Consider the following 16,081-nt stretch of genomic DNA (forward strand, 5'->3'; position numbering starts at 1 on the left):
GGAGTGTAGTATAAAAGGTCAGAGAAAATGGTGCCTATGTGTTATCTTGTTCTGAGGACTTTAAACCTCCATCCAGAAATGATACTTGGCTAATGTGGTAACAAGATTGCATTGGTACACAATCCAATTGGTCCACTGGTCTCTCCCGTTCCCATCTCCTCTCATAGGACAATAACTATATTTTAATGCAAAATTTTTGGAGATGCTGTGCCTTTAACCTTACCGATGAGAATTTCAGATGCTGAGGCAGGTTAATGAAATAATCCTATTTGATCAGGCATGATCTTCTTGCAGCCCTTAAATCACATCATCCAGAAAACTGCCCCAGGTTCAGACTTCACCTGTTCCTTCTTGCTAAGTCAGAGTGACAAATGGTCTCTTGATAGTAAGCTATGTATGTACTTGCTAGATAATTAACACCTACAACTTGTTACTCCTCAACACAATCAGGATAGAAAAATGCAGTGGAGCAGGCAGATACCAACCTTCAACCCCACTTATGCACTTGACTCTGTCCCGGACTTCCACATTGTAGCCTTCAAAGGACATAAACACACCATCAGGGTGATACGGGGCTCTCTGTGCATAGACTCTGGAATAGCTATGAGAGAATTCAAACCGATCATAGCCATCATATTGAACCACCTTTCCATATACATCAAAATATTTCTCTACCCAAGTGAATGGAAGAAAGACTTCATTTCCCTCTCGTCTCCCTTTAATTGTGTGTTCATCATTTATGAGACAGTCAATTTCTTCATATTTGAGCCCTAACACCTTGCTTCCCCCATTGCTGTTGAAGCTCCCAACAACAGGGGGTGCTTTCTGCTGTTCCTGAGGGAATGCCTCCTCAGACTGTTTGGCCATGTGGTTCACATAGTTGTTACTCTCAGATGCTGCTGCTCTTTTTTCTAATCCATCCACTCTGAAGCCACTACTCAAGTGCCGTGGAAACTGGATCGCTTTATCGCTGGAACATTTATTCCACAAAAGTACTGTGACCAAAGTGAAGAGTGTGCAGATGATAATCAGAGTCTTATAGTTGACCCGAGCTGCCAAGCAACGCATATTCAGACCATACCTATGGAGGCAAGAAGAAAAATTCATGCAAAGATGTATTGCAGACATTTCATAGGATAAGGTTTTATTTTTTTTATATTGAACCACACTAAGGCAATTTTATTCACTGTAGCAATCTGATCAGATTTAAAATTACTAACTCAAACTTTTCGGCAGAGACAAAGAAAAGGCAAGAGGAGCTTCCCCCTCTTAAAATACTTAGTGTGACCCTTTAAAACAGATATTCTCAAACTTTCTGTTTGTGACTCTCTTGGTGTCTTAGTAATTGTTTCAAAGTCTCTGGGCCAAAAGAAATACCTAACAGTTTCATTTATTAAGTAGTTGGGTCCAAACAACTTAATGCATTATTTTTGTTCCAACAAGTTAGCTGTTTGAAAAAACATAATGGGTATTGTTATGGTAAACACTGACATCCGTGTTGCCAAATCCAACCGTGAATTTTTAGTGCTCATCCTACTTGACTTCTCAGCAGCATAAATAGTCAATGACTCTTTCCTACTGGAAACACTCTTCTCATGGCTTCCAGGGCACCATCTTCTTGTAGTTCTCCTTATACGTCACTGGCTACTCCTCCTCAGTCATCTCTGATCATTCTTTCTCATCCCCCTGACCCTGAAGTGTTAGTGTGCCTTAGAGTCTCGGTCCTCACACCTCTTTATCTCTATTCACTCCTAGGTGATCTCACCCACTCTCATGGCTTTAAATACACTTTATACGCTGACTACTTCCAAAATTCCATCTCTAAGCCAGACCTTTCTTCGGAACTGCAGACACACATATTTAAGTGCCAATACAAAAAGTTGACATCTTTACTTGGAGGTCAAATAGACTTCTGAAACATCCAAAACAACTCCGTCTTTCCCCCCATCCTGTTTCTCTTTTCCTACTGCTCAGACCAGAAACCTCTACTCCTTTTCTGCTCACCCCATATCCGATCAGTCAGGAAATGTTGTTGGCTCTACCTTCAAATTATACCCAGAATCTGACCTCTTTCCCCCAACTCCACTATTACCACCACATCCAAGCCACTGTCATCTTTTACTTGGAATACTGCAGTGATGTCCAAACTGGTCTCCTTATTTCTACCCTTGCTCTACTATTCTACCCCCAAGTCTATTTTCAACAATAGCCAGTAGAATGATGCTTTTAAATATAAGCCAGATCATGTCACTCCAATCAAGATGAGAGAAGAATCTGATGCTGTTGCCCCTGCTGGCCATATGGTGTATCAGCCAGTTGTGACTGCAATTAAAAAGTAGTCCTGAATTGCCTGTTGTTGAGGTCACTGGGCTATGGAAAATTATGGAATTAGTCTCCTTACTGTTTGCTACAATAGCTCTATAATTTATTTTATGGTATAAATCCACAACTACTTACTTTACCGTTTATAATTCTTTATCCCCTTTTTTTCTCTCAATAAACCCTTTTGGCAGCAATGAGATTTTTTAAAAAATCAAACCCCAAAATGAAAATGTTTCGTGAAATATTACACAATAATTTTCTATTTAAGAAAGCTGATGGTGAAAGTGTAATTCCTTAGATCGATCTATCTATCTATCTATCTATCTATCTATCTATCTATAAGTAAGCTTTACACCCAATGTGGGGCTTGAACTCATGACCCCAAGATCAAGAGCTGCATGCTCTACAGACTGAGCCAGCCAGGTGCCGCTCACTCATTTAATTCCAAAAGAAGGTACCTTTGAATTCTCGTATGTCTAAAAAAGACCTCAGTCTGCTCTTACCTTTGATTAACAGTTTGGTAAGATACAGAATCCCCGGTTATACATTATTTTCTTTTGAAAAGTTGTAGGTAATGTTTTATTGTCTTAAAGCATTAAGAGAATTACTGATGACAGATTTGAATTTCAGTGTGATACTTGTCACTTTGTACATGGCTTTCCTCTGGATCTTTTGTCCTTGGAATTCAGCTTCCCAAGAAAGTAGTACATTATGATATTTGATTCACTATTTCAGCACTTGCTGTGCCCTTTTGACCTGAAAACCTGTGTTCTCTTATTCTTGTTTAATGGGTATAGTATCTTCCTGCAGCCCTGAGTACATCAGAGTTCATTTCTTGATGAGTTCTCTCTGATTAGTTCCATTTTCTCCAGTAGCAATTTTTCTGATTATCTTAGTCTCTCTTTCATACCATCCATTTTCCTCACATTCCTGGTGATCTTGGTTGCTCATTAGTATTTACATCTGAATGACTCATTAGCCAACACAGATTTCCTCTACCATTGTGGAGATGGTCTGATTTTTGGCTAGACTGCTCTCCTGAGGAGGACTCTGTGTGGGGTAGGTACAGGCTGACTGGCAGTATTCCTTTAGGGTGCATGGGTAGGGAGCCAGCAGGCCCTCTAAATGCCAGAATGATGGGAGTTTTTCTTTTGTTCTGGAGAGATAACTCGTACTCTAGAAGCCTTAGCTTTTCCCAGTTTCTCTAAAGGAAGTCTGTTTGACGTTTTGCTTCAGGTTCATGCCTGCTATCAACAGTCCAAGTGCAGGGATAAGAGCAGTATAGGGAGATGAGAGGGTAGAGCTATGCCTTCTAGTACTTGAACAGAGATCCAGAAATCTGTTCAGTTATCACTCTTTCGTAGTCTTCCTACTTATTGTTATTGGTTTCTTCATTTCTTATTTCTATACATTTTATTTCAGTAGGGCATCAGGAGGGAAAAAGGCAAAGACAGGGTTTGGTCCGTCTTGGAAATCTTACACAGATTTAAGAACCAGAATCCAGTAACACTTTTATCATTTGCATTATGATTATGAGAAAATGTTCTGAATACTAGAAAAACCAAAGCATGGTAGAAGGAAACCTTCAGAAGTCATACATTTATAAAGGATTTCCTTATACTGTAGGTACAGGCAAACCGATAACACTAAATGGTGTTTATTAAAAAAGCAATCCTTCTTTTAAGCAGTCCTTAAAAACATTTATGTGCTAACATTTGAATCATTTGTCAGCTATAACTAACATTTAGAGCAATTAAAATGGAAATATAAAGATTTTGTCTCATCTTTGAGAAGTGCCCTTCCTCCATGACTCAAATGAGAGTAAACCTGCTTATGGAACTAGACTACCATTACGATGAGACACATGATGGGAAAGTAAAGAAAAATGAAAATAAAAAACTTTCATTAACCTTTATGCCCAGATTTTGTTATCTGATACCACTCCTTACTAAAAGCAATGACGGCTTCTTAGAGAAATGGATTTCAAGTCTAGGGCCTTGTTATGCCAGAAAATAAAGAAAATTTTCAAATATTGATGAGATCATAATCCAGTGGATCAAAAAAGCAATAAGATATAGAGAAAATGAGGTTGGACACACTGGTTATTGCTGAAGCTGAAAGGTATGTTGAAGGTTCACTATATTATTCTCTATACTTTTGTTTGTTTGAACATTTCCATAATTAAAAACATAGTTATCATAGCAAAAAGACACAAGAATCAGCCTGAAAGGTCTTTTTCCCCATAAGTCAAAGTTGCAAGAATTATGCCTGATGTTGACTGAAACACACTGAAACCATAAAAATCCATGAGTCTACAATGATACTCAAAAAAGAGAAAGCCAGAAAAGCAAATCAAAACAAAACAAAACAAAAACCAACCTTATGTCATCTTCTGACTGAGCTGGTTAAAACTGGTAACTAAGTGAAATTATCTATCTGGCCTTTGCAAGAGAACAAACCAATAGCCCCAGATGATAAAGAATTCTGTTACAGAAAAAGGATGGCTAATGATGTAGAAGAAAAATTCTAAATATATCAGAAAATTAGCAAAAATTAGCATTAGTATTATATTCAGGTATATGTTTGATATGGACCTTGAGATTCATACTGTGCAAAGTAACACCAAATACATTATTTTCTAGTAGCAAGATAAATAAGCTGAAACTCTACAATGAAGGGATCAGATTCATTACCCTAATCCAGTGCTCAAATACAGTCTCAATGGTGACTCATCCAGATACCTTTTTTTTGATGAGTTAAAATAAAAAGTAAGTAACCTATCATATATCCCAGCCAAAAATGTTTAATATGGATCCCTGAGGCATTACAATTTGACTTTTAATTAATAGGAAATATAAGAGATAGAGGAACAAGTTAAATGCAGATGCAACCAGACACATCTTTTTCTTTTTTTAAGATTTATTTATTTATTTGAGAGAAGGAGTGAGCAAGCATGCACGTGAGTGGGGGGAGGGGCAGAAGGAAAGGGAGAGAGAATCCTTAAGCAGACTCCCACTGAGCATGGAGCTGGATGCGGAGCTCCATCCCAGGACCCTGAGATCATGACCTGAGCCAAAACCAAGAGCTGGCTGCTTAACTGACTGAGCCACCTAGGTATCCCTCAACCAGACACATCTAGAAGGCAAGACATCCTGCAGGAGAGCTGGCCCTGTCCCCTCAATAAGTTAGTGGTATGAAAAGAAGAAGGGTACTAGGTCAGATTTTTTTCCCAAAAAGACTTATTAGGGCATATGACAACCAGATGTGAGACTTGGTCCTCCACTGGGAAATCTGACTGTGGATTTGAAGACAGAAAGACATAGAGAGACTGTTAACTGAAAAAAGGAGGCACAAAACACACATGGAATCATCTCACTTTAGTAAAACAACGCACACAGAGGTCTTTATTTTCTCATTTCCCATATCTACTGGGTTTTTAAAAATCATTAAAAGAGAAAATTAGGTCAAAGTCACTTTTGTTAAAATATTACAGGAAAGGTAAATTTTAAGTTTAAAAATGTCTATAGGTATTTAGTTTTCAAAATATGGGAGAAAGGAGGATGGAAAAAAAAAAGAAAACTCTGAGTATTGACATGTACTATTAACTACCAAATAGGTTTATCTAAAGGTAAACATGATAATTTTATTATAATGTTGCTCAAATTATAGAAAACTAACCAGAAACTTTAAAATTTCAGAAAGTAGACTGTACTGACATTTTGCTAGTACAATAACAACAGGACCTTTAACAGACCAAACCAGGGTTTTCTGCTGAGTGGTGATAAGCTTCCTACTTACTTTAAAACTTTTGCCACATCTATAAACCAGATTAACCTTTCTAGTTAAAAAAAAAAAAAAGTTTAAAAAAATCAATAAATTCAAAAACCTTGAAAACTCATCTACTATAGACCCTAAAGATTTATTTCATTAGAAACATAATCCAATAAAAATTGATTTTAGTACCTTTAGAGATCTAAAACAGAAAATAACAGTAAGTATCATAAAGAAACTGTGGAATAATTTCTTTGCAGAAATGGTTAAAAATGAGGGAAAACAAAATATAACTTAGTTACCCTTTGGGAAAGCAAATTATTCTTTTCTAAAATGATTTGCAATTCAAAAAACTCTTGTGGTGTAGATACTTTACTTTTTTTTTAAAGATTTTATTTATTTGAGAGAGAGAGAGAGAGAGAGAAACAGCATGAGAGGGGAGAGGGTCAGAGGGAGAAGCAGGCTCCCCGCCGAGCTGGGAGCCCGATGCGGGACTCAATCCCAGGACTCCGGGATCATGACCCGAGCCAAAGGCAGTCGCTTAACCAACTGAGCCACCCAGGCGCCCGATACTTTACTTTTCAAACGCACTTTTCTAACTGAATTTTTTTTTTTAAGATTTTTATTTATTTATTTGACAGAGAGAGACACAGTGAGAGAGGGAACACAAGCAAGGGGAGTGGGAGAGGGAGAAGCAGGCTTCCCGCAGAGCAGGGAGCCTGACGCGGGGCTCGATCCCAGGACCCTGGGATCATGACCTGAGCCGAAGGCAGACGCTTAATGACTGAGCCACCCAGGCGCCCCTCTAACTGAATATTTCAAGTACCAAGTCCTTCAAAACATTAAATCATGGATATCACCATGAGTTTTTAAACTATGAAGGTCTATTTCAGTTAAGAACATTTTAAAAAATTCATAAAAGATTTCATTGAAAGAAATTTCTTTCCTCTGAATTATGTAGACCAAGGCTTGCTTGATCATTATTTTCTCTTATTTACTTACATATCTAACAATTTATATTTCTTATAATACTTTGGTACCAAGTACACACAAAAGTAGTTGTGCAATAGATAATCACACTGACTGACTGACTGGTTCAATCAGCATCTATTCAGCACCTATGTGGCTGTTAAGGCACTATTCCTGTCCCCAAAGGCCAGGTTATTGGGAAATATACATATAAAAACAATAATGCTGAGATAAGAACTATAAAAAAGTTACATACAATATGCTATGACACACAGAGAAGGAGGCCTATAACTCTCCCTTAATTTTTTAAGGTGTTAAGGAAAGCTTCAAGGTGGAATGAATAGAACAGACAACTAAGCATGCTCCCAAATCAGGTATCTGCACTTGCCATGCCCTCTGCCTGGCATTGTTTCCCCAGATACCCATTTGGCTTGCTCCCTTACTTCTTCAGGTCACTGCTTAAGTGTTAATTTATCAGAGAGGCCTTCCTTCCCTGACCACCTTATCTAAAACAGTACGTCTCATCCCAACATTCTCCAGGTCTTTACTCAGCTTTATTCTTCTTCATAGCATTTACCACACTTGGTGTTATATATATTTAGCTTATTAACTGTCTCCAATCCACTAGAATCTAAGCTCCATGAAGACTGGGATTTTGCTTCTCCTGGTCACTGCTGGATCCCCAGTGCCTAGAAATGTGTCTGGTTCACAAGGGCATTCAATAAAGATTTGTTGAATGAACAAATATTGTTAAGTATGCAATTTTTTTTTAAGATTTTATTTATTCATTTTGGGGGGGGGGCATGACCAGAGTGAGCGACAAGCAGACTCCCTGCTGAGTGTGGAGCCCAACATGGGGCTCGATCCCACGACCCTGAGATCATGACCTGAGCCGAAATCAAAGAGTCGGACACTTAACCGACTGAGCCACCCAGGCACCCCAAGTATGCAATTTTAAAAAATAATAGACAACTTTGTTTTCCTTCCCATATTTGGGTATTCTGAAATCATAATCCAAATAAAAATGAACATGACTGAGACAAAAGAATATGGACTGTGCTGTATATTGGCCAACTCTTTAAAATAGATTTACAGTTAATTACTGCTATTAGAAATGTTCCATCTGTTTACTGCTTGATAGACCAAGACTTAAATTATACAGTCAAATGGTTAAGTACTCTGTGATAGCTCTAACACAAAAGAGAAATGCCTAAGGTGGTCAGGACTCTTCCAGTAATGTAAAACAAGTAGTATTCTCACTACAAAGAAGGTAACTTTGCCATCCATTTTTTTCAAATAACAAAGTTGAAATAATCTATGATACAATTGGCTCACAATGCTTCAAATAAGAGTATAATCCCAGGCAAACATCCCAAAGAAATTGAGTAGGCGGTACAGAGTACATAGGCATACCTTGGAGATATTGCAGGTTAGGTTCCAGAACACTGCAATAAAGCAAATATCACAACAAGTAAAATAATTTTTTACTTTCCCAGTGCATGTAAGTTTCAGTACACTGTTTAATAGACTAATATGCTTAGTAGATTACAATGTAGTCTATTAAGTATGCAACAGCATTATGTCTAAAAAACAATGTACATACCTTAATTAAAAAACACAAACCATCATAAAAGCTTTCAATGAGTCATAATCTTTGCTGGTGGAGGGTCTTGCCCTGATGTTGATGGCTGCTGACTGGTCAGGGTGGTGGGTGCTGAAGGTTGGGGTGGCTGTGACAATTTCTTAAAATAAGACAACAGTGAAGTTCACCACATCGATTGACGCTCCCTTTCATAAAATGATTTCTCTGCAGCATGTGATGGGTTTGATAGCATTTACCCACAGAACTCCTTTCAAAACTGGAGTCAATCCTTTCAAACTCTGCTGCTGCTCTATCAACTAACTTTATGTCATATTCTAAATCCTTTCTTGTCATTTCAACAATCTTCACCAGAGTAGATTCCATCTCCAAGAAACCACCTTTTATGCTCATCCATAAGAAGCAACTCCTCATCCATTAGTTTTATCATGAGATAGCAGCAATTCAGCCCCATCTTCAGACTCCATTTCTAATTCCAGTTCTCTTGCTATTTCCACCACATCTGCAGTTACTTCTTCCACTGAAGTCTTGAACCTCTCAAAGTCTTCCATGAGGGATGGAAAACACTTCTTCCAAACTCCTGTTAATGTTGGTATTTTGACCATCCCCATGAATCATGAATGCTCTTAATGCCATTTAGAATGCTAAATTCTTTCCAGAAGGTTTTCAATTTACTTTGCCCGGATCCATCAGAGGAATAGCCACCTATGGCAGCTACAGCTTTATGAAATATATTTCTTAGCTTTTTTTTTTTATTTTAAAAGAGAGAGCGTGTGCGCATGAGGCAGAGGCAGAGAGAGGGAATCGTAAGCAGGCTCCATGCCCAGCACGGAGCCCAACTCAGGGCTCAATCTCCAGACTCTTGAGATAATGACCTAAGCCGAAATCAAGAGTAGGACACTTAACTAACTGAGCCACCCAGGCGCCCCTGAAATGTATTTCTTAAAATAATAAGACTGGGAAGTTGAAATTCCTCTTGATCCATGGGCTGCTGAACAGTTGTGTTCGCAGGCATGAAAAACAACATTAATCTCTGCCATCAGAGCTCTTGGGTGACCAGGTGCATTGTCAATGAATAGTAATATTTCGAAAGGAATCTTTTTTTCCAAAGAGTAGGTCTCAACAGTGGGGTTAAAAATAAAATTCAGTAAATTGTGTTGTAAACAGATGTGCTGTCATCTAGGCTTTGTTGTTCCATTTATAGAGCACAAGCAGAGTGCATTTAGCTAATTCTTAAGGCCCCTAAGATTTTCATAATGGTAAATGACTATTGGTTTTAACTTCAAGTCACCAGCTGCATTAGCTCCTAACGAGTGAGCCAGCCTGTCCTTTGAAGCTTTGAGGCCTGGCATTGACTTCTCTCTAGCTATTAAAGTCTGAGACGACAACTTCTTCCAATGTAAGGCTGTTTCATCGACAATGAAACCTGTTGTTTAGTATAACCACCTTCATTAATTATCTTAGCTAGATCTTCCGGGTAACTTGCTGCAGCTTCTGTATCAAGACTTGCTGCTTCACCTTACACTTTTATGTTATGGATCCAGCTTCTTTCCTTACATATCATGAACCAAGCTCTGCTAGCTTCAGACTTTTCTTTTGCAGCATCATCCTCTCCCAGCCCATGCAGAACTGAAGAGAGTTAGGCCTTGCTCTGGATTAGGCTGTGGCTTAAGGAAATGTTGTAGCTGGTTTGATCTTTAGTCCAAACCACTGAAACTTTCTCCATATCAGCAATAAGGCTATTTTGCTTTCTTATCACTTGTATGTTCACTGGAGTAGCACTTTTAATTTCCTTCAAGAACTTTTCCTTTGCATTCACAACTTGGCTGTTTGGCACAAGAGGTCTAGCTTTTGGCCTGTCTCTGCCTTCAACATGTATTCCTTAGTGAGCTTAATCATTTTTAGCTTTTAAAATGAGAGACATGTGACTTACTTTCACTTGAAAACTCAGAGGCCATGAGGGTTGCTGGAGTGGGGGGTGGGGTGGGAGGGATGGGGGGACTGGGTGATAGACACTGGGGAGGGTATGTGCTATGGTGAGCGCTGTGAATTGTGCAAGACTGTTGAATCTCAGATCTGTACCTCTGAAACAAATAATGCAATATATGTTAAGAAAAAAAAAAAAAGAAGAGGATAGCAGGAGAGGAAGGATGAAGGGGGGGAATCGGAGGGGGAGACGAACCATGAGAGACGATGGACTCTGAAAAACAAACTGAGGGTTCTAGAGGGGAGGGGGGTGGGAGGATGGGTTAGCCTCATGATGGGTATTAAAGAGGGCACGTTCTGCATGGAGCACTGGGTGTTAGGCACAAACAATGAATCATGGAACAGTACATCAAAAACTAATGATGTAATGTATGGTGATTAACATAACAATAATAATAATAATAAAAAAACCTCAGAGGCCATTGCAGGGTTTTAATTGACCTAATTTTGATACTGTTGTGTCTTAGGGAATAGGGAGACCCAAGGAGAGGAAGAAAGAATGGCCTGTCTGTGGAGCAGTCAGAACATACACATTTACCAATTAAGTTTGCTGTCTTACATGGGCATGGTTCATGGAGCCCCCAAACAATTATAATAATAACATCAAAGATCACCGATCACAGATCACCATAATAAATTGAAAAAGTTTAAGATATTGTGAGAGTTACCAAAATGTGACACAGAGACAAGAAGTGAGCAAATGCTGTTGGGAAAATGGCACCCAAAGACTTGCTTGACACAGGGTTGCCACAAACCTTCATTTTATTCAAAAACAAAAAAAACAAAAACAAAAACAAAAAGCAAAACCACAAACCGCAATATTTGTGAAGCACAATAAAATGAAATGCAATAAAATGAGGTATCCCTGTATTACATGATTCACATTTTACAGATGAAGGGACTAGGATATAACAGCCCACAAGAGATTCACTAAAGAGGACAGGGACAAAGCCAAGATGGGTGAGAACTTAAACGTGGTTAAAAACTGTGTTTCTTTGTATTTTACGGATGATGAAACAAACAGGCTTTGTAATGTTAAGTAATTTACCCGAAGTTACATGATGTTCACTTGAAATTTTAACTCATTTGTTTGTCTGACTCCAAACCCTGTGCTCTGATGTGCCATAAAGTATCTTTGAGCAGTTATTTCAGAAGCTGAGTACTATCCTTCCCCAGAAGATATTCTAATTTATAACAGGTTACCAGATTGTGGTATTTCAGAAGCTGAATACTATCCTTCCCCAGAAGATATTCTAATTTATAACACGTTACCAGATTGTGAATTGGACTCACCATGAAGGGTCTTATTCTAGACAGGGTTGAATTCTGACCATGAATCAATAGTGGGCATAGGTAAAATACAATTTTAGGAAAGTTACCTAGTTATTCTAAAAATGTATTAGTATTTCTGAATGCAGCTACTGGAATTTTTAAATTTTCTTCAAATATAACAGTATAACTATATAACATATTAATATTAGAAAAGAATAGAAATGAGTCATAATTATGAATATACATGCATATATATCATCCAATAAAGCTACCTGCTCTCCACATGTATTAGAATAATTAAGTCCTTGAAAACAGGATTTCCAGTGGCCCCACAAATCCAGCAACAGCTTACAAATGCATTACAATACCTCATTTCTGCTAACAATTATTGTGATGTACTGGGATAACTTGTCCAAGCAAAACCTTTCTCTAAAGATAGAAATGGAACTTAATAACAGTTTCATTAGTCCATGTTAATTTGAGGCTTTGAGAAAAATGTACTGGTGTCCTAAAAACCCCAACGTGGCAGTATATAAGGAAAATAACTAGCATTAATATAAGAAATTGGAGTATAAAAAAAGTAGAAATCTTAAGTAAAAAAATTTCTTATTCCACTTTTTTTTTCCACTTTTTATTAGCAATTTTTATTAGCAATAACAGCCACCACCAAACCAAAAAAAAAAAAAAAAAAAAAGGAAGAAAAGACAAAATTTCTGTTACATAAATGCTCTGACTTTTTTTTTTCCCTACTTAGTTTTGGATACAGATTGTCTGTAATTACCTTCAGAATGAAAATTACCTATGACATCAAAGTTCAAATTTATCTGCTCACTCAACACAAATATGCTTTGAAGCAAGTTAAACCAGTACTTCTGCTTTCTCTGCTATTCTCTTATAAACATATCCATTGTCAGAAAAGGAAAAAACCAACAATAAAAATGAAAACCTTTAACCACAGAGATGAAGGAGAACCATCTAATGAAGAATGCGTTAATTGTATAAATAAAAACTCAAAATAGAACTCGGGAGTTGGGAGAAGATAAACTTGTGGTACTGTGCTCTATTTGCAAGGAGACCTGAGACTACCTGGTGTTTTCTATTAGCCCAGAGTGTAGAAGCTCACATTCTTTTTCCAATTTTTTAAATTGTGCTAAAATACATGTAAAAACTTTACCATCTTAACCATTTTTCAGTGTACAGTTAAGTAGTATTAAATATATTCATAATGTTGTGCTACCACTGCTAGCATTCATTTCCATAACTCTTCATCTTGTAAAACTGAAACTCCTATGCCCATTAAACAATAATTCTCTATCCCTCTCTCCCCACCAGGCCCGGGCAACCACCATTCTACTTTCTGGGTCTATGATTTGGGCTACTGTAAGTATCTTACAGAAGTGGAATCATACAGTATATGTCTTTTTTTGTGAGTGGTCTATTTCACTTAGCATAATGACCTCAAATTTCATCCATGGTGTAGTCTATGTCAGAATTTCCTTTCTTTTCAAGACTAAAAAATATTTTATTGTACGCACACACCACGTTTTGCTTATGCATTTATCAGTTTATGGACACTTGGATTACTTGTACTTCTTGGATACTGTGAATAATGCTGCTATGGACATGGGTGTGCAAACATTTTTTCAAGACTCCGTTTTCAATTATTTTGGATATATATCTAGAAGTAGAATTACTGGATCATATGGTAATCCCAATTCCATTAAGGAACCACCATACTGTTTTCTGTAGTTGGTGTAACATTATATTCCCACTAATAGCACACGCAGTTCCAGTTTCTTCACATCCTGGCCAACTTGTTATTTTCTGTTTGTTTTTAAATAGTACCCATCCTAAAGTGTATGAGGTAGTATATCTCATTGTAGTTTTGAAATGCATTTCCTTAATTATTAGTGACGTTGAACATCTTTTCAAGTGCTTATTGGCCAAATATAAATCTTCTTTGGAGAAATGTCTTTTCAAGTCCTTTGCTCATTTATGAATTGGGTTTTGGTTGTTGTTGAGTTTTAGGAGTTCTCTGTATATTCTGATATTAATCCCTTATCAAACATGTGATTTGCAAAAACTTCCTGTCTGTGGGCTGCCTTTTTTACTCTCTTGATACTGTCTTGTGGTACACAGAATTTAATTTTCATGAGGTCCACTCTATTTTTTTTGTTGCCTGTGCCTTCAGTGTCCTAGTCAAGAAGTCACTACCAAATCCAATGTCATGAAGCTTCTGTCCTGTTTTCTTCCGAGAATTTCATAGTTTAGGTCTTACATGTAGCTCTTCAATCCATCTTAGAGTTAACTTTTACATATGGTGTTAGGTAAGGGCCAGAACTTCATTCTTTTGCACATGGATATCCAGTTTTGTCAGCACTTTTTGTTTAAAAAGACTATCCTTTCCCCATTGAATGGTTTTGTCACTCTTGTCAAAATCATCTAACCATATATGCAAGGGTTTATTTCTGGGCTGTCTACTCCACTGGTCTGTCTTTATGCAAATAATGCACTATTTTGACGACCGAAGTAAGCTTTGAAATTAGGAAGTGTGAATTTTCCAGTTTTGCTCCTTTTTTTTTAAAGACTGTCTTGGCTATGTGGGGTCCCTGGAGATTCCATATGAATTTTAGAATGAGTTTTTCTGTTTCTGCAGAAAACACATTGAAATTTTGATAGGGATTGCACTGAATCTGTAGATTACTTTAGGTAGTACTGATATTTTAACAATACTAACTCTTCCAATCCACAAACATGGGATGTGTTTCCATTTACTTATGTCTTTTTTAATCTGGAAGTTCATATTCTAAGCCAACTGGGCCTTCCACCTGACATACTGCTTTTGTAGGAAAAGTTTAGTGTGCCAATAGGACACCAAAACAATGCATTTTCTAAAATGCAACAACCACAAACTAGACAGAAAGAATAATACAAGGAACATTTCTTTAAATAATTTTAAGAAGTGAAGTACAGATGTTGACTGGTACCAGATCAACCACCTTTCCGTACTACTGGAAAGAAAGAAACTGTTTGCATAAAAATACTAAATTAATGAAGTAAAAAAGGAAAATCCTTAATAACCTACCAGTTATGACAATGAGCTTGTGAACAGATAAGTATTTTACTTGATATTACTATGTATATAATTTAGCCTAAGATCTGACACTGAGGAAAATATAAAATGTTTACATATGATTCCTTCTCTCAAATGACTTACAACCTCAGAGACAAGATCTGAATGTATGGGAAACTACCGAAGAAAAAAATTTATATTGAAAAGGTGTTAAAATAAATGCAATCGTTGAATTTGCAAGTCAAAAAGTAATGTGGCAGGTTGTTAGGTAAGGGAAAGGTGCTTGAAAGAGATACATGGAGGAACATATACTAAAGCAGAACAAATATGATACACTTGCAGCTATGGATTTCCATATCTATTGTGCAAAGTACTTTTATTTTCGTTTTCTTCACTTAATTCCTCCAACAATCCAATGAAATGGGCAGCAAAATGAGTGCTATTTTACAAAAGAGAAAACTGAGGCTCAGCAATATTAAGTAGGTTGTCAAAATTGATAAGGTGAAGCCAAGCACAGAATCTAGGTCTTTTGATTCCAGCTCTATTTTACCAGTGATTTCCAAACCCAGCATATCAGTCTCTGGGCTGGGAATAGATGTTTCAAGATCTTCACAGGTGATTCTGAGGATTAATTAGGTTTGGGCACCAGTACACTATACCAGCAGTTTGTAAGTTTTATTGGGCATCAGAATTACTTAGAAGGCTTGTTCAAACACAGATTGCTAGGTCCCACTTCCATGGTTTCTGATTCACTGAATCTGGGTGAGCCCAATAATCTGCGTGTCTAACCAGTTTCAGGTGAGAAATCTATGCTGCCGGACCACACTCTCAGAATCACTGTAATATACCAAGTGCATTAAGTTTATTTACCTAGTAGATACTTTTTGCAAATGATAAAATAGGTGTGCTGCCCAAACTCAGAACCATTTTAGGCAACTGTGAAGATTAAGATCATTAGCGCACTGATTTTCACAGAATAATTAATCCATACTCCCGTGAAAATGACTTCAGTTAATGTCCTTCCTTTCTAAAACTGACAAAGCAGGGATTCAAGAGCTCGCTAAACCTGAAGCAAAAAGTCATACTTG

At 37.4% G+C, this 16,081-nt stretch overlaps 1 protein-coding gene across 4 annotated transcripts in view; it reads right to left on the minus strand.

Annotated features, from left to right (window-relative positions):
* Positions 1 to 16,081, minus strand: part of GLCE (glucuronic acid epimerase) — a 112,751-nt gene that overhangs the window by 11,010 nt on the left and 85,660 nt on the right. For 3 of the 4 annotated variants that reach the window (XM_045899789.3, XM_045899790.3, XM_064570236.1), the window contains one exon: positions 486 to 1,081. The exons of the other annotated variant lie outside the window; for it this stretch is intronic. In XM_045899789.3, coding sequence (XP_045755745.1) covers positions 486 to 1,068 — 583 coding nt within the window. In that variant the 5' untranslated portion in view covers positions 1,069 to 1,081. The remainder of the gene's footprint in view (positions 1 to 485; positions 1,082 to 16,081) is intronic. 4 annotated transcript variants of the gene reach the window in all.

This window comes from Mirounga angustirostris, unplaced genomic scaffold (genome assembly GCF_029215605.1).
Source record: "Mirounga angustirostris isolate CCGP_5_RB_7025 unplaced genomic scaffold, mMirAng1.0.hap1 SCAF_9, whole genome shotgun sequence".
Classification (NCBI taxonomy): Eukaryota; Metazoa; Chordata; class Mammalia; order Carnivora; family Phocidae; genus Mirounga; species Mirounga angustirostris.